This window comes from Balaenoptera musculus, chromosome 15 (genome assembly GCF_009873245.2).
Source record: "Balaenoptera musculus isolate JJ_BM4_2016_0621 chromosome 15, mBalMus1.pri.v3, whole genome shotgun sequence".
Taxonomy (NCBI): domain Eukaryota; kingdom Metazoa; phylum Chordata; class Mammalia; order Artiodactyla; family Balaenopteridae; genus Balaenoptera; species Balaenoptera musculus.
This window is the reverse complement of record NC_045799.1, coordinates 82,369,440-82,394,425: the sequence shown is the minus strand read 5'-3', so window position 1 is coordinate 82,394,425 and position 24,986 is coordinate 82,369,440. Positions and strand designations below refer to the sequence as shown.

The following is a 24,986-nucleotide window of genomic DNA, read 5'->3' as shown; positions in this document are numbered from 1 at the left end:
CAATATGGTCTCCCTTTGAAAAAGGTGGGTAGGGGCAGGGTAGAGGAAGAATATACATGTAAACATTTTTACCTAACATGTCTTCGCAAACGTTCACAAGAACTTGTTACTGGTGAACTGTCCCTGGGGAAGAGAATTTGAGGGCGAGGGTAGGTGTGGAGGGCCTTCCTTTTCAAAACAAGCCCTCTTGTACAATTTAAAAGTGCACATTATATATTACCTTTCCCCCAAGAAAACAAATTAACCTTTTTAAAAGAATACATATTTAAATAAAGGGGTGCTTATATAATGACAATATGCTTACAGAAAGGTTGTTGATCTATGCTGGGGGTGGAAAACAACTGGGAATGAGATTCTACAAGTGGTTATCCAACAATGACAGATATCGGAATACTTTTTTAGAGTATAATTACACATTTCCCAAATGGAAGATTATATAAACAGCGTGATGCTTACATAAGAAGTTGAAAGGCTGTCTGAGTCTGTGACAGCAAGCCGTCCTTAGGACCCCTGACTCCCTCGGGGCAGGAAACCTGGGCTCCTTTTTCCTCCCACTTAAGATCTCAATCTGGGCTCCTCAGGCACTGACAGGTAAGGGAGTTCTCCATACCGAAAGGAACCTTCTTGAAAAGACCTTTTCTGTAATTCCAGAAGAAAGACAGATTGTATAAAACACCCATGATTACAATTACAGTCCAAAGGCCTATTTTCAACTCTTTCTCTTGATTCTGAAGACCTTCCGTTTGTATCACGTAACCCCCCAAAGTAAATATACTGCTTTAATTCATGGCTAATGAGTCTCCAGGTACACTGACAGGTGTCAGACAGAAAGAAGTCCTATCGGTATCCACTACCACCTGCAACCTACAATACAACCCAAACAAAGGGCTTGTTTCACCCATACTCCCTCAGACTCATGACTGTTTCCCATTTCTGCCAGATTACCACCAAATCTTCTCATCTTTAAGTTCATTACAGAGGCTGCTAGCGATTCTGGCTACAACGGCAGAACCTCCTGGAGCAGCTGGGAGTGAGAGCTGGTCCTTCCTGCCCTGCTTCTTTATTTCTAGAGCAGAAAAAAATAACAAACCTGGAAGCCCCACGTAGCAGCAGCTTTTGTAGTCTGTGACTTCATTTAAGGAAGTATTCTATGAAACCTCTGAAAAGAAGCTAAATTTAGATTGAAGTCTTTCACCAAGAATGCCAGCCTCTTCAGCTAGGGAACCCACATGCCCAGCAGCATAGCAGGGTGGGGGTGGGGGGGGGGGAATCAACAACTTTAAAATACATAAAAATGTGTCATCATTGAGGGAAGTGAAGCTGGAACTATTCAGCCCAAAGAAATTTTCTTCTGGTACCACCAACATCTTAAGTCTCAATAAAGGAGTAGTGACTACAAAAACTTTTGTAGGGAAAGAAACAGTGAAACAAGGGAGACAGGTTTTCTTTATAAGGTTTCTACTAAGAGAGCAAGGAACTACTCTATATACCAGGATGTCTGTCATGATATAATCTGGCATCGAGGTATTGAAATCAACATACTGTCTGAAAACAAGTTCTCTAACACTGAGTCAGACAGGAAGGAAAAACCATCTACTTACTCACCAGTACTACTTTCCCAACACCTTACTCTTCCCAAATGTGTCAATTTAGACCTTGAACTCTAAGATGATAAGAGACACAGCAAAAAACAAAAAACAAAAAAATAAGAAAGAAAACAAAACTGGTATGATTTGAGATTAATGACAATTAACAGGGAGATAATGCTCTTTTCTATGCATTTTTTTAACCTTGAAGAGTAAGGCTGAGCCATTTAAAAGCTCATCTTCTCCAACGTTCCATTCCCAAAATAAAATTAAAATATTATATGTAATTTTAAAATTAACATTTAACAGCCTCACCCTACTTCATGCTCCAAAACTGGTTCTATCCTGCAAGCCGTACCTCTAGACAGATTTCAGCAGATAACTGTGTAAGAGACAAACAGAGAGTGAGATTTCCTTCGTTCCTTCAGATTTGCGTCCTCCTCTTCTCCCCGCCCCCAATCAGCTGGGAAGCAGTCCCAGATTCTTCTCAAGCTTAGTTTGGAAGTAAAGCTCAGCCTTGATAAACACTCAACCCAGGAAATGCTTTGGATCGTAGACCACTTAGAATACTCAGTCTGTCCTTTCCCAAGAGGTCTCTTTTCAAACTCCATTTGATAGGCGGTTTGGCAGTTTTATATTTTCACTAAAACCTCCTGGAACATTGCTGAGAGATAAAATCATAGCAGGCTGGAAACTATACAAATGGTGGAGGGAAGCACCACACCCAAGGAAAGCTCCTCAAACTTCAGGGGGAAATCACTGTTCAAAAGAGCCCCCAATAGTACCTACTCCCTGCGGGAAGGAGGGAGGGGAGGGGAAGAAGTCCCCACTCTCTGTGCCACTGGGCACGTTTCTTTTACGGTGTCACCTCAGTAGGGGCTTGATACCGTTAGGACACAATGAAAACAACTAGAGTGACCCGTTTTTTAGTGTTTTTGAAACGTTAATGTCCTGGTCCCTGCACTACTAGAAAGACCGACTCAGTCACACTGACATTCACCATACATCTTTTTTACAGAATCAGAATTTCACGTCATTTCTCGTGTGTCTTTTGGACCACCTCTGGTGTTGTGTTTGGGTGCTGTTCAAAATGTCTCCAAGACCCAACAATTAGCCGTACTGGCAAATTCTCTCCTACGCTTGGTTCGTGAGTTCATAGACAGATTACGTGATACCACAGAACGCTCGATCTCAGAGCGACAACCGGCTTCATGACACTGAACAGAATGCCAAGTTCTTTCAAAGAGAGAGGGTGGTGGGGAGACCTGGGGGCCAAACCAATTAGAAAAACAGCACCGGCTTAGCCTAAACCAAGAATGTGCAAGCTTCTGGAAGTCACCAGAAATTTATTTATTTTTTCCGTGGAATCGTAATAACAGAGTAACATTTCAGTAATATACATGTGATAAATAATAATAAGGCACAGTTGATGCTGATGTCTAGTAAATAATCAATAGGGGTATAGGCCAAGGAGGAAACGGCTAATAAAAACGAAATCTTAGGTCGGTAAGAGGTGGTGGAAATTTGGAGAGAACAAATATACTCTTTGCTTTTTATATTGTTACTCATCTGTGTCACAATAACGCCAGGGCCATCTCCCCCTCCATATAACAACCCCTGAAGTGATCGCTTTCCGGGAAGGTCAGTGGAAGGTGGGAGTTCCTCACGGAGTGATGTTTAACGAAGGCCTTAATTTGGAGACAAAAAGGAAAAGAACCAGATTCAGAAACAACGTTGACACCAACTTGTAAAGTAAGATGCAAAGTAACAGAGCAATTAGACTTTAGTCCGGTTACTAGATCCTCAGTGAAGCCTTAGGCGAGGTAGCCCCTACCGTACACTGGGCACCTGGTTACTGCATTTCCTCCTGGCAACAGCCTTAGGAGGTGGGTACTGTCTGCGCTGAAAGATGAAAGGTGTGATTTGCCCAAGGCCACTGGTATGTAGTCGAACTGGCTTGGCTGACTTCTCTGCACTCCACCATCTCCAAAATGGGGACAAGACTCGTACCTCCCCGGTAAGTTTATTGAGAGGAGGAAACAGACCTCATGAAAACTGCTTAGCATAGTGTCCGCCTGGCAAGTAGTAAAAAGCCAGTAATGGACAGATATCTTGATTATTATTTCCTAGGGTCACCCAGCTCCTGAGCAGCGAAGCTGGAACTGAAACCCAGGTCAGCTGGGCTCCAAAAGCCATACTCTGCGCACAGGGATCTCCTTAGTTCCACGGCACGCAGTTTGCATACCTGACCTCATTTCTATAAAAAAGGCCACAGGACAGAAGGGGCACTCCAAAGAATGACATCCCAACACTGATGCTTTAAAGCCAGTGCTTGGCAGACACTCATTCTAGAATATTTTGGGAGAGATTCCAAACTTTGGCAGTGAAGGTTGCCCAGCCCCAGCCTATGTGATCCAGGGCAGAGCTAAGGGAAGGGAAACAGGACAGGACCTTCCACGGGGTCTGCCCCCTACCAAGGTGTAATTCCCTCCCGTGCGCTTTACGTTTGACCTCCTTTGCCTGCAAAAAGATTTTAAACAGTACCTGACTGTAAATGGAAGGAGGCCCAGTATCCAAAAAACAAACAAATTTTTTAAAAAACCCACTACACAAACACCTGAATGCCCACAGCATTTTATCAGGATGCCCAACCTCATTTAGTGTATTTTTGTTTGTTTGTTTGTTTGTTTGGCCGTTCTGCGTGGCTTGGGGGAACCAGGGATTGAACCCCAGCCCTGGCAGTGAAAGCGCCCACTGCCGAGTCCTAACCACTGAACCGCCAGGGAATCCAACATCATTTAGAACTTACAACACTCCACTCCCTTCACAGCCCCTTTGTATCTCCTCTGGCTGGGAAGGTTTTTCTAGGGCTAAGTAGGGAATCTGATGTCAGCTTTGGAACAATGCAGAGACTGCATAAACAGTATGTATTTCCTTCCTCTGGCCTCTAACCCTTTGGGACGTCCACTATGCTACTTGCCAGACAACCTAGCACATAGTAGTTATTCAATAAACATTGGTTAAAAGAAACTCTGAAGGGGCTTCCCTGGTGGCACAGTGGTTAAGAATCTGCCTGCCAATGCAGGGGACACGGGTTCAAGCCCTGGTCCGGGAAGATCCGACATGCCGTGGAGCAACTAAGTTCGTGTGCCACAACTAATAAGCCTGTGCTATAGAGACCGCAAGCCACAACTACTGAAGCCCGTGCGCCTAGAGCCATGCTCTGCAACAAGAGAAGCCACCGCAATGAGAAGTCCTCGCACCGCAATGAAGAGTAGCCCCCACTCGCCGCAACTAGAGAAAGCCCGCACGCAGCAACGAAGACCCAACGCAGCCAAAAATAAATAAGTAAAATAAATAAATAAATAAATAAAATTTATTTAAAAAAAAAAAATCTCTGAAGACCATGTAGTCTAAACCTGGCCCCAACAAAGGATCCCTCATCAAGCACCCTAGAAAGACTATCATCCAGCATTTGCATAAACACTGTAACTCAGCACTAACTACTTTGTGAAGGGGTCTCCAAAGAATGAGGCCCCTCTAATTACTCCCTCATTAGACAGTTCTCACTGTTACCAAGTTCCTTCCCAAGCTGCGGCGGCAGTTGGCATCACAACTAATGTTCTCTAAGCACTTACCCTGCGCACCCTTCCCAGCACTTTCCACAGCAAGGAAGTGGCAAAGCCAGGATTGGAACCCAGGCCTCCCTCGCCCGGGCTCTCGGCCACCACGTAGTCCATTCACTGGACCGCGTGCTGCCCTCTGCGCACAGGAGTCCCTGGTACACAGCAGGCCTCAGAAATTAGAATTTATCAACTCTCTTCCTGATCGAACCTCTCTGACATCTGATCACTGCTACCCAGACCCCACCCCCATCCAGGTTACCACTGCAGCCGGAGTCCTCCACGCCCTCCACCTGTCTGGCATCTCTTACTTCAGTCTGACCTTCAAAAAGGCCACACTCTTGCTCCATTTCACCTGTCTCTGCACGTGCTATTACCGCATGGTCCCTCTCCCCATCCAGATCTTTCCAGAGCCACTTCAAATGGGGCCTGCCCAGCAGCTGCGCTTCTCTGGCCCACAAGGAGCTTCCTGTTCAATCTGGCACTTTTCTTACTGAGCTTAACTCTTTCTGGAGAACGTCTCACTTCCCTAGGTACCGTTAGGTTCCTGGCAGAGATGACTATATTTCTGCAAGGCACCTCTCATCCTTAAGCATCATGCTTAACAATGAGTAAAGCTAGTATAGATGGCTTGAGGCTTATCTTCCTTTAGAAGTAATCTGACTAGAAAATCAATATCAAATTCGAATGTGAAAATTATGGACTTCAATGTTACATAATCAAGCCTCATTAAAATAATAAAATGCATATTTCTTCTTCATATATGTCAATAGGTATATATTCCTCAAAAAAAAAAATACTACAGAGACAGATATGTTGCATTTTGTAGTAATACACTGGGGTAAAATGTTTTTCTCTGGTATTTGTTTATTTAAAAAGATTCTTTAATTAGAAGCCCTTTTATTCTTTAACAAACTGTCAGATACGCTGAACTGGGTTCCTTCAAGTGTTATGCATTTCAGAGCTGTTAAGAACCAGGCTAGGGCTTCCCTGGTGGCGCAGTGGTTGAGAATCTGCCTGCCAATGCAGGAGACACGGGTTCGGGCCCTGGTCTGGGAAGATCCCACATGCCACGGAGCAACTAGGCCCGTGAGCCACTATTACTGATAAATAAATTAAAAAAAAAAAAAAAAAAAAGAACCAGGCTACATCCATCAGGAGAGGCTGATATGAGGTAGAAACAGAGGTTTATTCCTTGCTATCACTATTTTATCCAACATAGGCTGGGTCTGGGGCTCAGGCCAGGGCAGAAGAGGACCCTCTGCTCCACATAATCATTCAGGGACCCAGGCTGATGGGGGATCTCCCCCCATATGATACACACACGGTTCAGGGTGCCCCATGGTAGAGCTGGAGGTGCTTATGGCTTCGGCCCCCGAGTGAGACAGATCACTGCTTCTCACGGTTCACTAGCCAGAATCAATCACATGGTGCCACATAACCTCCAGGCAGCTGGGAAAAGTTGAAGGGCACAAGGACAGTCATTGAGCAGCGCTGTTTCTGCCACAGAGGCAGCTCTGGAGCTCCAAAGGTAGAGCGGTCCCTGATGACGTGAAAGAAGCAAGGTGTACAACAGTGCATATAGTATGCTGTCACCTGTGTTAACAAGAAAGAGAGAGGAAGAGATAGAGAAAAGGGAACAGAAAACCTCTGAAAGAATGCTACTAGAGAAATTAATAATACCATGGTAATAATTGCTGCCTCTCTGGAAGCAAGATGGTTGGCAAGGGGCAGGGAGGAGGAAAAGGCATTTTTAATGGGTGCCCTCTTACATTACATGCATGGGTCATCTATTTTAAAACTCTAACTAAAATCATTTTTAGGCTGTGATTTATACACTTCAAATTAATGGGTTGTTTGGGGATTTTTTCTTTCTGAATCAAGTCCAATCTATTCTAACATAAGAAACACCAGATCCTTGACTCACACTGCCTGAAATTAAACACCTGGAGTAACACTGACATAATCACATCCTTTAGTAAAGGCTTGCTGAGAGATCTTGCACTGGCTTCTCTCTATTCTAAATATAAACATCACTACTATGTAGGTGATGAGAAAAGTACTGAAGCTGATCAAATGTCTGCTTTTGGAAATAATTTTCCTGTTATTTCAATTTAGGTACCCTTTATTTTCTAAAGTAAACCTCCTTTTCTAAAATAAAAGTGTTATTTTTGGTACTGTTACGCTGAATTCTATACAAAATACAGCAAACAAAGTCTCCTGGGTTCCCCGAAAGAGAACAACACTGCTGTTTCAGAATGCATTAAAATATGGACTGCACTGAGATACAATCTTCGCCAAAATCATGATCAACACCCTCAAATAACATTTAAATACTTCATGTGCCAGATGTGCCAGGGGACTGCCTCTGGGGCTGTGACAAGGTAACGCAACAGCACATCTGCTCCACTCACTCAGTTGTCGTCAACAGGAGTAGAATCCTGCTGACATTCAGCTGATGAAGTAAGCCATAAATAATGCAATAAGTAAACAGTTAGGTCAAGTCTCCGAAAAGACTTCTATCATTCATTTCAATTTTAATATCAAAAACAGGCCTTAAAAAAAACAAAACAAATAGGCTTATACTACCCCATTCACAACACTCTAAATACCAGAGAATTTCCAAGAGAAATAGCACTCTATCGAGTTATGTGATATCCTTACGGGTTTTACTTCTAAATTTATGCTAAGCATATTACATAGCTACTTTTTACTACACCAAGTTGGTACTTAAATAGTCTGTGACTGTCTCTCAAGTTCTACAATATACTGTCCGCATTTATATTCTAGTGGAAAATCAACTACCACACATTTCTTTCAAACAGCAATATTACGCTTTCTAAACTGAATGTGTTTGGGTGTATCAGAGGCGCTTTCCTAAGCTGGCTTTCTGCCTACAACCTGTGCTTTTCTAAAAGGTAATGTGCACTATCATTTAACCTGCCTTGAGCTTCCAAATAGGTTTAGTCAACCAATATTAATGATTCCAAAAATGTATCTCAAATTTCTTTCTAAATCACTGAAGAAAAGCAAATAACCCAAGTTTGCAAAGCCTATCGTGGGTCTTGTAGCATCCACTATTCAACCTACGTAATGAATTAGTAATTATGAAATTGCCAATATTGCAACATGTGAGGCCAAATACAATATATGTTTAGGACAAAAACAAAAAGGAAAGGAAACTTTAGATCCCACTGTGTTATGTTTAAACTGAAGACGGATGGCATTAATTTGTGGGTATACAAACAATTTCCAGGACTTTCAAGTCAGAGGCAGCCGTAATACCATATATCATTGATTCTAAGACACATTTCTTCATATTTTAACATCTCTGAAATCTTCAAATGAATCATATTGTAGTGTAAATACTGGTGTTTCTTTTTTAGTGGTATATAAAACAATGGTGCGACTTTCAATCAAAGTCATCTTAGAGTCACCGAAATACGACAATGTTAATATTAGCTAACATGTATTGAACACTGTGTACCAGGCACTGCATGTGGATTATTTTATTTAATACTCACAATACTCTGGTGTGGCTTCAATTATTTTCCCCATTTTTATAGCTGGGGAAACTAAGAGATGAGGTCACTTGTCTAAAGGCACAGGTTGGCCCCAATCCAGCTCTTAACCACCCGGTCTCACTGACTCCACAGAGGGAAGAGCTTGAGGGTCTGAGAGAGCCAACAATTCCTCGGAACATGGGTTCGAAGCCCAGCCAAGCATCTTCTAAGCACTTTTTTTTTTTTAAAGGAATATAGGAGTAAAAATACAGAGCTCCAGATATCAAGAACAGATATTAATTATTAATCAAAGCCTTTACTATAAGGAAGGGTTGGTAATCACCTTTCTGAGAAAAATTATACTCTTGCATAAAAACCAATTTTTTCTCTTTTTATACATCCTGAATTCAATTTATAATTAACATGTATTTTTCTTCCTTAAAAATATTCTATTATCTCTAGAGAAATGATATAAGAATGTATTCCTATGCTCTGTACCTAAATTTTATTTAAATCAGTATTGAAATAGTCCCAAATAAAACAATACTATACAACAAACCAGAAACATTCTACAATACAAATCGACAATGAAATTTGTTGGGGTAAGTTCACATATAAAGCTACCATTCCTAACACCTGGCAAAAATGTTTGACACTTCTACAAAAATACATCTTTTAATTCGCACTGCTACAAAGAGGGCATTCTTTTTTTTTCAGAAGTTCATTAAATGGTATTGTCTACTTATTTGTTGGTTGCCTTCCTAGCATTTCTTTTCCTGTTCCCTCAAATGTCCTAGTCCTATATGTTGAGTAGACTTAACACCATTACTGGATTCCAAGATGGACCCTAATTCCCATCATCCTAGCCAGTGGTTGGCTTAGAGATGGACATGTGACCCAAATTAGGCCAATCAGACAAGAAGATTCAACTCCAGAACTTCTACTCTAGGCATGAGCTACTGGGGAAGTGTTCTCTTAACATCTCTGCTAGTTAAAGCCAGAAGCAAATAGCCATGGGAGCTGCTGGTAGCCACGTCCTACCTTTGGAACACAAGGGGAAGGGACAGCCAAGAATGGTCTGAGGTCACAGCACTGAGAAATGGGAAAACCACGTCCTTGCCATGCCACTGGAACTACTTTTGCACTTTGCTGTTAATTTACTGAAGGAAATTCTTTCTATTGAGGCAATTTAAGCTAGGTTTTCTGCTACTTATATCTGAAAGCATTCTGTTTTTTAAAACTAATAAAAAATCAGTATCAGGAAGTGTGGTATTATAAATACAAGACAGAAGTAAAAATGTGAAATTGGCTGAAGAAAGGAGACAGAGTAAAATTCAATGAACACCCCATGAACCCAGTCTGAGCATTTAACTATCTTTGAGAAAAGAAACAATCAGGCTGTGGCCTGTGGCCTGTTGTGCCCACCAAGACTACAAAGAGCACTAAGGCACTCAATAGGAAAGATGCAAGATACGGAAAGGTTCCGACTACTCACAGCATTTAGTAAGGATCTTGGAGGAGACAAAACAAAAAGGGAGGAAAATATGCCTTTGCTAAAAGAGGACCTTTCTGCTTCAAATCGTAATCCAAGGGGACCGAGAGATTTGAAGAGAGAAAACAGGATAAAGAGAGGGAGGGACGTGGTAGCCTTGGCAAGAGATAAGACTGTGGGGTAGGGTGGGCAAAAGAATCCTGACCCCCAGGCATCCCCCAAACACCCTTGTGAGGTATTCTCAGCCTGAAAATGGGAAACATCATTCGAGATGTTACTGCAAAACATCCCATGGGCAAGGGACAAATTCATGATGTCCCTCCATCCAACCACTTATTTCCAACAGCCCTGAGGGAAAAGCAAAGGAGAAAACTAGGAAACCAAACGTTATGAAGATGGGCCAAATTCTAGACTTGGGAACATTTCAGGCTTTGGTTCAAACCCCTGGAATTGCCCAAAGTTTAGGAGCAGACTAGGTTTTGGGGTGTCATATGGTCACAGACCTCCCAAGCTGAGCTGACAGCAGGCTGTGATTGCCCAGTTCCCAGCCCCTATCTCACTCTGTGGCCAAAAAGAAGCAACCCACAAACACTGCCCCCAAGAGGGGTGTCCTCCAGTGTGCAACTCAGATGTGGCCATGGAACCCAGTCTACAAGAAGGTCATTAATTCTTTCAACCAGCGAGTGTTCGTGAACACCGCTGTGTACCAAGCAACGTTCAGTGGGAACACAGACGTAAACAAGACGTCTGTAAGCAAGGCCACGGGCTTCATGGAACTTACATACTAGGAGCAGAGAGAAAATCCGGTCGACTGGACAGCTAGCTGTTATACCAACACCCAACAAAAATATCATGAAGTGATGATTGCTGGTTAGGAAGTAAGGCTGCTGTGACAGTGAGGGAGCTACTTCAATGGGGTGGTCAGGAAAGGTCTTCCTGAGGAGGTGACACTTGGACTGGGAATTGAATGACAAGAAGGACCAGCCATGGGAAAAAAAAAAAAAAAATCAAGGGAAGAGCATTCGAGCATTTCATTAAAAAAGACAACAACGAAGACGCAGAAGAAGAGGAAGAAAAGAGAAGAATAAAGGAATAATTCATGCAAAATCCCTAAAGCAGGAACAAGCTTGCCACGTGTTACGGCTGGGTGTCTGCAGCCTAGAGAACAAAGGGAGAAGATGACACAGACGAGGCCAGAGAAGCAGCCGGGGCAGGATCACACAGGGAGTTTGACTTTATTCTGAGTAGGAAGCCACTGGAGGACTTTAAAGAAGGGAATGACATGATCTAATTTCTGCTTTGAAAAGAGTTTGAGATGGCGAACAGAGTAGTGATTGCCAGGGGTCCCAGGGATGGGGAAGGGGTGGATGTGCCTTTAAAGGGAGAGCACCAAGGACAACACAGCACAGTTCTGCATCTCGATTGTGGTGGTGGTGGTTATACGAATCTGCACATACAATTGGTGAAATCTGACCTGTGGATTGTACCAATGTTGACCGTCAGTTTGTTTTGATATCATACCATAGGTACGCATGATGTTCAAAATGGGGGAGGCATAGTAAAGGGTACACAGACCTCCCTGTACATTTCTTTGCAACTTCCTGTGAATCTACAGTTACTTCAATTAAAAGTTAAAAATATTTTGCAAATTTGAAAGTTGCTAAGAGAGGAGATCTTAAAAGTTCTCATCAAAAAAATTTTTTTGTAACTGTGTAAGGTGATGGGTGTTAACTAGACTTACCGTGGTGATCATTTCACAGTGTCTACAAATATCAAATCATTATATTGTACGCCTGAAATCGATACAGTGTTATATGGCAATTATACCTCAATTTAGGTAAGTAAATAAATAAGAAAGCTAAAAGCATGACCAAATCACATTTAAACAAATCCTAAGATAATACTCATAATATTTGACTCACAAAATGCAAGTCACTTTATTTGGGGCTTTAGGGAGAACAAATGCGTTTATGATAATAAAAGATTAAATAGATAGAACTCACGTGGCAATTGTGTGAAGAGTGTGCATCTATTTCTTTTTGGACCAAAAATATTGAATTTAGGTTTGTAATATATAAGTCTATACGATTCTCTGTTAGTATTATTTTAATACAGTACTAGTTATTTGCAAAGAAAACAAGTCTGAACCTACACAGGAGATCTCAGGAAGGAAACCTGGTATGTAGACAAAACATTACCTACGTAATAAATTAGAAATTATTCATAGAAACAAGTTTTTAAGGTTTCTGACTAAAAACTTTTTTACCTTTTTCACATTACATCCAAATACAGACCTAGATTTTTTAATATAAACATATATTTGCTAGTGGCTGAGGGTGGCCCTAGCAATCTGAAATTTAACAACTCACAGATGATTCTGACACACACTAGGGTAGGTCATTCATTCTCAACAGGATAATATTGCCTAGAAGGGTGTGAAAATTGTTTCTTGGGAGAGGAAAAAACCTTAGCTTATGATGCTTACACCAAAGCTCTACCTTACCTTAAAAAAAAAAGAAAGAAGAAAGAAAAAAAATTAAAAAGAAAAGATGTCTTAGGCTTCCATTTAAGATATGGATTGGAGAAAAGTGAAAGCAGAAGCAGAATCACAATGTGATATTATGCTGCACTCACCAAAAGGGTTAAAAGAAAAAAGAAAACACCAAGATTGGCAACAATATGGAGCAACTGGAACTCTCACACACTGCCCATGGGAACGTAAATTGGTACAACCACTTTGGAAAACCGTTTGGCAGTTTTGTTAAAGTTGAACATATGCCTACTCCATATGACCCAGCAAATCCGTTCTTAAGTATACATCTAACAGAAATGCATATATATTCTTGCCAGAAGACACACACTCAGATGTTTATAGCAGCACTATTCATAACAGCCAAAACTAGAAATTACCCAATTGCCCGTCAACTGGTAAAGGGATCAATTATATTTAGTTTGACATAATGTAATACTCTACCGCAAAAAGGATGAATAATGTACAACCACACAATAATATGGGTGAATTTCACAAATGTAATGTTGAAGAGGTCAGTCACAAAAGAATGCCTACTGTATGGTGCCATTAACATGAAGTTCAAAAGCAGGCTGTTACAACACGACAGTGATTATCTTTGGGGATGGGGGGTAGAAACTGGGAAGGTAGCTTGTGGGTATTTCAGATACTGGGAATATTCTATTTCTTGATCTAGATCAGAGTTTCTCCAGCACTACTGACATTTTGGACTGGATAATTCTTTGCTGTGGGGGTCTGTTTGGTGCATTGTAGGATGTTTGGCAGCATTCCTGGCCTTTATCCACTATGTGCTAGTAACACCCACAAAGTAGTAATGACCAAAAATGTCTCTAGACATTGCCAAAAGTCCCTTGGTGGACCAAATTACTCCGCAGTTGAGAACCGCTGATCTAAGATATAGTTACACAAGTGTGTTCAGCTTATAAAATATCAACAAACCGTACACTGCCTTTTTCTGTATGTATATGATATTTCAATATACAGAAGCAGGGAGACCATTTGGAAGACTATTGCAAGCATCCAACGAGAGGTGACAATGCCTCGGACTAGGGCGGTAAAAGTGAAGATGGAGAGAAGTAGAAAGATGCAGGAGATGGTACATGAGGCAGAGCTGACAACTTCTAGAGGATGAGAGAGAAGAAAACCAAGGAGGACACCGAAGTTTTTGGTCTGAACAGCCGAATGGTTGAAGACATCACAACGATGGGCCAGACTAGGGTCAGAGCATCTGGGGAATGACTGCGGGGGGAGATCAAATTGTGAGTTATCCAGAGGCAGCCAACGTGCTTTTCTTGTACAGGAGGAGGTAACGTGTGCTCTGGACCACAGAGACTATATGTTTCCCATTCTTCACTCTTTCAAATCGTAGTCTTCAATCGGGTTTCCTGATCCCGCTCCACCGTTGTACACAATTCAACTTGTCACTGGCCATCCCTCAATCATCAGACCAAGAGACGCTCCATGTAACCCTGACAGAGACAACTGGACATCCTCACCAAGGCTCCTGGAGCTGAAGCCGGAGGCAGTGAACATAGAAGCAGGAGGGCAGGAGCCACACTGGCCGGGAGCAAGGGCAATGTCAGCCAGTCTCTTTCCATCTCCACTTGAGGATTTCCCCAAGCAAGGACTTTTGTCATAAATTAGTTGACATCGTTGAAATAGAGAAATAACTAATACTGCAGCTGGATGGTTTTGGTTACAAGTAACACTGGAATAAAAAAGGACAAGCAGCAGCTGTCCAAGCAAGAGTTGATGATGGTGGCAGCTGGAACTAGGATGAGGGCAATGGACATGAAGGGGAGACACATTCCAGAGGAGACACATTCCAGATAAACTGTGGTGACAGAAATGAGAGGACCTGAGGATAAATTAGATACGAAGAATGACAATGAGGGTCGTTTTTTGGTTTGGGCAACTGGGTAGATTTAATGAAGTAGGGATGACCGTTAGAGAGAAAGGTTTCTGGGGAGAGGGGATCAAGAAGACTGTTTTGGACACGTTAAGCTTAGTCTACTAGGCATGTTTGGGGGAGAAGAAGAATGTCATATTTCCAACCTCAAATAGTTGTGGAGAAAAACATGCTACCTTACCGCACCCCCAAAAAAAACTTGTCTAATTTTGTGAGTGTGGATTATCCTCAGGAAAGACTAACAATAGTTAAATCAACATCCCATAAGTACACGCAGGCCTTCTGCACATGAGTATTGATTATTGTAAAGCATACGAATTTATTATAGTTGGATTAAGCGTGCTTCTGAGAATTTTTGTATCGGCCCGTGAAATGATTATCCATTTAGGACAAGAGAAACTATCCTTTCTCTCCTGTAAAATGCGTTTTTAAAGACTAAAACAAATCGCATGCTATTTTTTTAACATAGAAACAAAAACACATTTAAAAAACAACAAACCAAAAAAAAAAACAAAAACTTTTTGAGGCTGGCTTGTATCTTGTCTCAGGTGAGGAAATGTTTATGAGAACTCTCTGGAAACTATGAAACACCGTACAATATAAGGCATTACTACTACTCGTACGTACGAACACCCATCAAGCAATCATCAGACCTATGATTTGTAGGTAATATATGTAGAAATACAATACAGTAAAACTAAGATTTTGATCCCAAAGATCTAAGAGAATAAAAAGGCAACAAATTACATGTGGCTGTAACTTTGTCTACTTCTACAGAGTCAGATATCAATATTTCTTTTTTAGGCACCACAAAAATTAACAAACAGGCCTTTTTAAAAGTTCAAAATAAACCTATTGATTATAAATACTTGGGAAATATACCAAATTATCATTGCTGGCTTATGCAAGTTAACATTTTTATCCCACTTTAGGGAGGAGGTTATTTTACAAAAACAGGTCGGAGATAACCCCAAGTGACATTCCAAATAAATCATATAAACCAGCACTATTATTCAGAATCAAGACCCCAGTCTTTCAAGAGGCTCTCTATAAAAAGTAGGTCTAAGTAGGATTAGATTCCTGAATCTGGAAAGGATCATTCAGGCTGGAATAAGTTTTTAATATGCTAGAACAAGGGCATTTGTTTTGGGGGAGTATTCTCAGTATCAGAATGAACATATTCTCTGGGAAAATGTCTGTTCAGACCTGCCATGTATGCAATGTATTTTACTCTCTAGTGAGGAAATACATATATAAACATGGATATATACCCTTAGATGCTATTTTAGCCCTTTAAAATACAGTTGGCACAATTTGCATTTTCAGAACACCTATATTTGAAAACAATTACAATCAGCAATTAATCTACTAGTTGCTCTAAGAAACTCTTTTCTTCTTAAGAGTTGTAGATTCTTTTTTTGTTTGTTTTTAACATTTTTAATTGTTGAAAAGCAATACATGCTCAAGGGGTGGGGGGGAGAAAGGGGGCAGGAGGGGAGATGAAATAGTAAAAGGAATACAATAAAACCAAGTCTCTCTCTCTCACCTGGACCCTCAACCCCAGTTTTCCTCCCCAGAGGAAATCACAATCAATATTTCGACAGAATCCTTCCAGTAATATCTATGCAGATAGATCTATAAATTTCCCTTTTATCTTTATTTTGTTTTATTACTCAAATAGTATGTACAATTTCCACTCTTCTGAATCATGCTTTTCCCCCCACTCAATAACATACCTTGGAGAATATTCCATATCAGAATACAAAGCACTATCTTATTCTTTTAAACAGCTACGCCTCCCTGGGGATATACCATAATTGATTTAACTAGTTCTCTATTAACGCATATTTGTTTTCAGTCTTTTACAATTTCAAACAGTGCTACAATGACTTTGCACATAAGCCTTTACATAAATGTGTGACTATATCTGTAAGAAAAATTCCTAAGGGCAGAATTGTCAGATCAAAAGATGTATACATTTATTATCTGATACCAGACTGCCCTTCTTACTATATTGTGCCAATTTATATTCTCAACCAACAGTGTAAAAGTTTCTGCTTTTCCACACCTTTGTCATCATGACATATTTTCAAACTCTAGTCTCTGCCAGTCTGCTAGATGACAAACTGTTTCACCCTTAGTTTTTTGTTTCTTGTTTGTTTGGGGTTTTTTTGGCTGTGTTGGGTCTTCGCTGCTGCACGCGGGCTTTTCTCTAGTTGCGGTGCAGGGGCTTCTCATTGCGGTAGCTTCTCTTGTTGCGGAGCACGGGCTCTAGGTGCACGGGCTTAGTTGCTCCGCGGCATGTGGGATCTTCCCGGACCAGGGCTCGAACCTGTGTCCCCTTCACTGGCAGGCGGATTCTTAACCACTGCGCCACCAGGGAAGTCCCTCACCCTTAGTTTTAACTGGTATTTTGTTTGGAGTGAATAGGGCTGAGTGTCTTTTCACATGCTTGAAATCCATTTTCATTCTTTTCTGTGAATTGTCCACATCCTTTGCCAAATAGGTTCTTGGCCTTTTTCTAATTGATTGTGAAAGCTCTTTACATATTAAACAAGCTTGACTTTCATAATATATAGATTACAAATTGTTTTTCCTAGTTTGTCTTTGGCTATCGATTTTTATCCATTTTATTTTTCCATGGAGAAAATTTCTATCCAACTACTAAAGTTTTTTTATGGTTTATAACTGTTTTTCAGCTGCTGCTTTTGGATTTTAAAAGATATAAAATCATACTGCCTGCAAATAATAGGAATTTTGCTTTCTGATGTCTATCTCTAGTTCATAACAATTGTAACAGTGTATATCCCTGTGTTGCTCCTGATTTTAATGGGAATGCTTCCAAGGTTTCACAATTAAAAATGATGCTGGCTTTGGCTCGTGACACTACTTCTCTAAGGAACTTTCTGAATGCATAGAGAATTTAACAGTTCATTCTTGAGTATTATTTTTCCATGTTTATCAATAGATTCCATTGATTTTCTTCAGTGTCAAATACATCACTAGCTTTAGCACTTACGTGATTATTTAGGAGTAAGAAATAACAGGAATCTATGACTTTGGATTTACACTGTCTACTCTAGAAATAATTCAAAACTACTCATCAAAATATTTAATCCGTATCAAGTCCTCGCCTGATATAAAAAGGCAGGTACCTCCCATTACAGATAGGAAGACTGAGTCACAAATAGGTTATAACTCCACCCACCCCCTTTCTTCACTGTGGCGCTTTTGGGAGTTAGAAATAAAATCAGACCTTCTGAGTCCCAATCCGGTGGTTAAGCCACAAGAAAGCACCAAGGCCTTTAGAGAATTGAGCAGATGCCCAATGTACAAAGAAGAAAGCAGGCTGCCTTCTACAACCCCCTCACCCCCGCTAGAGCTTCACAACATTCTCTTCCAGACTCCCTGTAAGCAACCTCCAAGTTGGACTCAGGAGCCTAAAACATCTGAAATGCATCACCCAGCAGCCAGCATAATAGGTCCGTTCTCCGTGATACATGATGCTGCCGACATTCCTCAGCCAATTAGAATTCCTTTCAGCTGCAATGGAGGTGAACACAGCTGGAATTACAGAGTGGGGCCATCACCAGACGCACTGATTGTACATTATTTAAGCCTTGTTTTAAGACAATAAGAGGATTTTTTTCCCTTTAATCTAGAAATATGGAAACAACATTTCACTTAGTTTAAGTATCTAAATGGACTCGATTTCATCTGTAGACACAACAGGAATTCTAACATTTTAAAAAGAAGATATGTCTGATTCACAGGGTTATGAGCTTTTGGTTTTTTTCGAGAGAGCTCGACAGCTCTCAACTAGAATGGCCTTAGGGACTTTGGGCAGCTAGATGCGGCGGACAACTAGCCAATTTAAGTGAGGGGCTTTCTCTCAATAAAATTCACTTACAAAACAACAAGCAAACTAGTCATTTGAGTTGTTCGGTGACAAAAAAAACAAAAAACAAACATAACAAACCCATGTATTTTTTACTAACTCTTTGTTTAAAAGCATTTAGCCACTGAAATGGTTTTGAAATAACAAAAAATTGATTTAAGTGAGAACCCTAAAAGTTAGGGTTTCTCACCCAGAAAATCAGAGCATGGCACAGACACCAAATTATTTCATCCATTTCAGAAGGTTTTTTGAACTTCCTTTTTGCTCTGAGTACTCAATAAAATGCACGATTCAGCTATTTTAACTTTTAACCAGTGCCCACAAACATGTTACCGAGCAGCCAGGCTAGTGAACTGGATCAGTGAGCTGATGTTGAAATATTATGGGTCAGTCTTTCTTTTTTTTAATTCAGGAGGAAATACTTCTTCACAAGTGACTCAGTCCCCAGGACCCTTCCCGTCACCCAATGTTCCACATTAGAACCAGCCAATGTGACCAAACAGAAAAGGAAAGTCTGCAGAAGAGAAGAAAAAACCTGAAGTTCAGACACAACTTTCATGTTTGCAAAAATAGGAGTTTTTTGAACTGACAAAGAAATAGGATTGAAATAAAAAATTCTAGTTTGATAAATCACAACTACTATAAAAATACAGAGAGATAGAGCATACGAAATAGTTCATTTCTCAAGCCAGTTAGGTGGGTCAAGAAGATTCTTTTTTAATGGATTTGAGGGCGGGGGGGGGGGGGGGGGGGGGAGGGTTTTTCTTAAGACAGCACAGATGTGACCAAATCACAAAATCAACATGAGAGGGACTTCCCTGGTGGTCCAGTGGTTAAGACTCTGTGCTCGATTCCGCGTGTGCTGCCACTAAGACCCCAAGCAGCCAAATAAATATTTTCCCCAAAAAATCAATACCAGAACGTGTACTTGGCAGAGGGTTATTGCTTTTAAAGTATAACTGCAGTATAAGTTTTGCAGTAGCATTTGATCTAGCCCATCCCACATCCTTAGATGATTCGGCTCAAAGAAGTACCTTGACTGCACCTTCATGAGCTTGAGGCAGACTCTAAGGAAAATGTTAGGCAAACTCAGGTGGAGGGAGAACGTTGGGTAAACAGTGATGACTTATTTCTTCTTATCACAGTTCCAGTTGTTAAAACAAGAGTTCTGCCCGCCTTACATAAGTCAGGTACAAACTGACACAGGCAACACCTGCACAGATTTCTTCATCTTTCTTAAGAAAAACCTATCTCAAATCAATTAGGTCACCTGTGATTGATCAATTAATGTCAGAAGCAGCTATGACTACAAACTACTTCTCTCCAAGCTGCATCATCTGGATGTCAAAAAAAAGTCAGCCTTACATTACATGTGCTATAACTCTAAAAATAGTTTCCATTTCCATAGGCTATCAAGAAGGTTTCCCCTTCTCTACTTGGAATTAGAATTTTTCTCCCTTCCCGATATACAGTCACACTCCAAAAAATATAAAAACGCAAGGAGATCTGAGAGTATTTCAAGGCATAAAAGCACCAAAGAAAAAGTTTAGGCATTTGGTATTCCAACTAACTGGTTAACATTGGAATAAAATTTAATTTGTTTGAAGAGCACTGTGGAACCCTGAGCTCAAAATTCCATTCTTTTACCAAAGTGACCTAAATAACGTATCTGGGATTCATTTGCGTACCATGTAAGAACAAAGTTTTTGCAAATCCTGCTTGAATTTAAAATAAAAATGTTTCCAAAGTGTTTGATTTGCCAGGGGACTCTACAATGTCTGCAAGATAATGCTCTTCAACCAAGATCACTTGATTTTGTACATATTATGCTCCAAACCTACTGAAACCATTTAAAAATGATTTTCCTGTTAAAATACCACAAAGACATTCATTAAAATCATAGTCATTTCAATATAAAGACTCACACATTCTTCTACTAGTTTAGGCCAGCTTTCCAAAGCAGTGCAACACACGACCCAATAGTTTTCAAAAACAAAAAGGGTTCCAGAGGAAGGGGAAAAAAAGAAATCATAAATGTAACCAATACACAAAAGTAATGCTTGACATAAATCAAACAGGAGGGCTGTGTTTTAACACAAATTCTGAATATCAGGACTGAGACTTAACAAAAGCAAGCATAAGCAAACGGTAATTTGGAATAAATAGGCAGACAAATTGACATATCCTCGAGAGGAAAGAACGTTATAATGGAGTTGAAATTTCGTTTTATATATTAGGAAACTGAGAACCCAGAAAGGTTAATTTGTTCTATATCCTGCAGTTAACGGCTGATCTTACCAGAATCAAGTCTCCTAATTCTAAACCCACCAACCACCTAATACAACTGTGGACACCAAAGTTCTAAATACTCTTTTATAATCCAATGTCTTCATACTTTCCATTGAACTGTGCCCTGTGTGGTATTCGCTGACTGGTTAGAACAGCCCTCGTTTTAAAAAATCATTTTTTCAAATATCACACAGGGAAATAAACTCTGAAACCTGTAACAAAAGTACACACCTCTTGAAAGATGGCTTCCCAGGATGCCAGAAGTGCAGAGATTTCAAACTCCCCCCGACAAGCTCAAAGATGAAGCCAAAACCTGTTCTACCGCCAACAAAGTATCTAGTTCTGACGTTTCCACGTAAATTAATGTTCATCAGACAACTGGCATCAAGTGTGTCTGCAATCAACGCTAAATTCTCAACCTCGCTGCAGGGAGGACCACACTCACAAAACCCCTCAGATCATGAATTACATCAGCTGGGGGAAAGGGAAAAGGCGTTCTGGAAAGAACACTCATCACCTGATCCTGCGATAGCAAACACCATCCAAAAACTCTTTAAAGCATTTCTGCATCTATGACATCTAAATTTCTGAGTCCAAAAATAATTTGGGAGGAAGGACAAAACCTCCACTCCAGGAGGAAAAGGCTCACATCCAGACCTGCCAACTAGGCTTGATTAATATATAAACACACCTGACACAAACGTCGTAATTAAAACCTAGCCCTTCTAAAGCATTAATCACATTTCTGCCCCAACTCACAAAATCAGTTACTTCTGCTTTTAACAAGAAAACTGAAACCAATCTGATGTCAATTATAGATTACACTATAAATGAGAACCAAATGAAAGTTGTCAGTAATTAAAGTTTTACAAGCATTACAAAGTCAAAAACGTGGCTTTTATGTAACCATTAAAATAAGAATGTATATACTGTATCTACATAGGGAGTGAGAGTTTCCTACCAGCCCTGGAATAAAGAATTAGGTTTCTCCAGAAACAAAGGTCCCTGGGATATACTTGCTACTTACAAAACCAGGGTCTGGGTTTGGGTGCAAATCATTATCTGATCTGATTGTATTATCTGGTCATAACCTGATCTGACATCTTTATACAAAAAAAACTATCTCCCTTTCCTTGAAACAAAAAATGGATCATGCAACAACTAAGAACTCTCAGAGGAAATTTTCGTTTGAAAAAAAAAAAATCACCCATTGCTGTTTTCAGGGATTTCACCAATAACTGAGGGCCATGCATTTGCCATAAAGTGTCCAAAATGATCATTCTCTTTTTCAAAGAATCTGACCAGACTGACTTTGAAGTCATCATCAGACCAGTCACTGAACAGAAAAATCCAGGGGAAAATCCCCAACAGGGATTAGCCTTAACTTTTTATTTCCTTTCCAGAGCGGGAAATATTCACGTTTGGAAAGTCCCCCAGCAGAACCGTATTTGTAACACTACAATCTGGCCTCAGGTGTGAATTTAAACCGGAAGACGGGGCAGCAGACCCGCAGGAGTGGGGAGAGCGAGAAAGAGCAGATGAGGGTGCAGACTGGTCCAGGATCTCTGGAGCCCGCTAGCGAGGGGCAAGCCGACAGACACCGCTGGCAGCTACACACAGCCGAACCACCACGTCGCAGGCCCAGAGCAGAGCTTCGCGCTCACCCTTGAAGGTTGCACTATGAGCCACCTAGGAGACACGGGCATTTCATTGAAGACTCAATGAGAGTGAATCAAGGAGTCTGCGTTAGTGCAGCTGCCAAAGCCTCCAGAGTGTGCGTGGGGTGCGGGCGGGGGGGGGGAGGGTTTTCAAGGATGCTGGCGGGTGGGAGAGGGGTGACGGTAAAGGAAAGAACTGAAGAAGCACAGTCAAGAGTAGGTAGTGGCCTGGCCTGAGAGAGAAAGGAAGTGGACTAGACTTTAGAGGTCTGGACCAGAGGGGAAGTGAGAACAGGACCGGGAGAAGCTACGAGATAGGATTCAGGAATTCGAGGCTGAAGGAAAGGGTGGAGGCCGCCAGACAGAAGCAAGGGGGCGGGGCTGGGAGATAAGCGGGGGCGGGACTAGGTAGAAAATGAGGGGCGGAGTTTAGGGGAAAGTGAGGGGGCGGGGCTGAAGAGAAGAAAGGGGCGGGGCCCGGAGGGGAGAAGCAAGGGGGCAAGTGGGGGGTGGGGAAAGCAAGAGAACGGATGAGGGAGGGGGTGAGAAGTCAGTGGGTGGGTGGGGGGAGACCTGGAGGGAGAAGCGAGAGGCAAGGCCGGGAGGGGAGAAGCGAGGGGGCAGGTGGGGGGAGAGATAGGGAAGAGCCAGAGGATGGGAAGGTGGCGAGAAGCGAGGGGCGGGACCGAGAGGGAAAAGAGAGGGGGCAGGTGAGGGGAGAGGGAAGAAATCCAGGGGGAGGAAGGGGTTGAGAAGCGGGGGGCGGGGCCAGGAGAGGAGAAGCGAGGGGCTAGAGGGAGAAGGAAGGGAGCGAGGAGGATGGAGGGGAGGGAGACGGAGGGGGTCCAGGAGGGGAGAAGTGAGGGGGCGGGGCCAGGAGGGGGGAAGCGAGAGGCCTGGGTGGGGGGGGACAGGGAGGGGAGCGAGAAGGATGGAGAGGGTGAAACGGAGGGGGACCAGGAGGGGAGAAGCGAGGGGGCAGGTGGGGGGGAAAGGAGGGAAGCGAGAGGGCGGATGGGGGTGAGAAGCGAGGGGGCGGGGCCGGGGAGAAGCGAGGGGGCGGGGCCGGGAGGGAGCAGCGAGGGGCACTCGCCGAGGGGGGCGACCAGGTCCTGGGACAACGGCCGGCGTGGGGGAGGGCCACTTCCCCAGGGCGCCCTGCGGGAAATTCCGGGGCTGCTGAGGGGCCGTGCGGGGTGCGAGTGGGCGCCGGGTGTCGGCGGGGGCCTCCCGCCGGCCGTACCTGTCAGACGGATCTTGATGCTGGAGCCGTTCCTGCGCGTCCCGGGGTTCGACATCTCCCGCCAACGATCGGGCAGCCGCGGATCCAGCGCTGCCGCCCCCCGGCCCGGCCCGGCCCGGCCCCGCCGCCGCCGCCTCAAGGTTACGGCTCCGGGCTGGGCGCCGGGGTCCGAGCCGGGACACAAACTCCGCGGCCCAGGCGTCTGGGCGGCTGGCGGATGGTCGAGCCGGGGGATCGGCGCTCGACCCGGCGCCCCCGACCCTCGCTCGCTCCCAGCCGAGCCCAGTCCGGAGCCGCCGCCGCCGCCGCCGCCGCCACCGCCGCCGCCGCCACCACCTCAGAGCCGGACGCCCGCCGCCCTCGCCGCTTCCGCCGCCGCCACCGCCTCCCGGAGCCGCGCGCGCTCCCGCCGTCGTGCCGGCCCGGCCCTGCGCGCGCCCGGGCCGTGCAGCCCCACGCCTGCCTGCGTGCGCGCGCCCGCGGGGATGGCTGGGCGGGGCGCGCCGCGCGGCTGCGTCGCCCGCTCAGCCCGGGGCGCGAGGGGTCCGGAGCCGGTGGCCGGGTTCCCTGCACCCGTCGGACCGGGAGGCGGGAGGAGGAGATCGGGGGCTGGGGCCGAGCGCTTCGGAGGCCCGCGGAACCCGGCGCGCTGTGCAGAGCCGCGGGGCCGGGAGCGAGCGCCGGGCACACACCTAGGCGGGCGGGACGGCTGGGCCAGCGCGTGGTCGCCTTCGGTCTTCGCCACATTCTCGAAGGGAACCGGTTTGCCGATGCGGACGTTGAGGTTCAGAGAACGGAATCGATTTTCCAGGTCTCTCACTCAAGGCTCCGAGCTCCTGAGAGCTGTTGAAGGGGGGCTTACAGGAAACCGTGGCCTGTTACTACACCAAGCACTTCGCACGAATAGGCGTGCAATCCCAGTTTATTTACTTTTAGTAAAGAGCGTCTAGACAACGCAATTTCAAGGGAGGGACTTCTCAAAGAGACAAAGTCCCCTAGGTGTGTTCCGGGCAACTAGTGCGCTCTATTGACCCGTAACAAAGTTGCTAGAATCGCAAGAAGTGCCATATATGGACAAGGTAAACAAGATGCGAGAGACGGATAAAGAGGTAGATAAGATGTTTGTCATTATCCAATCTGCATACAGTTTAGGCAAACAAAAATGCAGCTTTACGGCCTGTGTTTCCCTGCCTTCTGTTAACACTTCTCCCACAGTCGCAGGGTAGAACTAAAAGCTCATTATGCTTTCTCCAGC

General features: G+C 43.3%; 1 protein-coding gene across 5 annotated transcripts in view; it reads right to left on the bottom strand.

Annotated features, from left to right (window-relative positions):
- The window catches only part of SMURF1 (SMAD specific E3 ubiquitin protein ligase 1), a 102,767-nt gene extending 78,656 nt beyond the window's left edge, over positions 1–24,111 (bottom strand). For all 5 annotated transcript variants that reach the window (XM_036824152.1, XM_036824153.1, XM_036824155.1 and 2 more), the window contains exon 1: positions 23,732–24,111. In XM_036824152.1, coding sequence (XP_036680047.1) covers positions 23,732–23,786 — 55 coding nt within the window. In that variant the 5' untranslated portion in view covers positions 23,787–24,111. The remainder of the gene's footprint in view (positions 1–23,731) is intronic.
- Between the last annotated feature and the right edge of the window lie 875 nt (positions 24,112–24,986).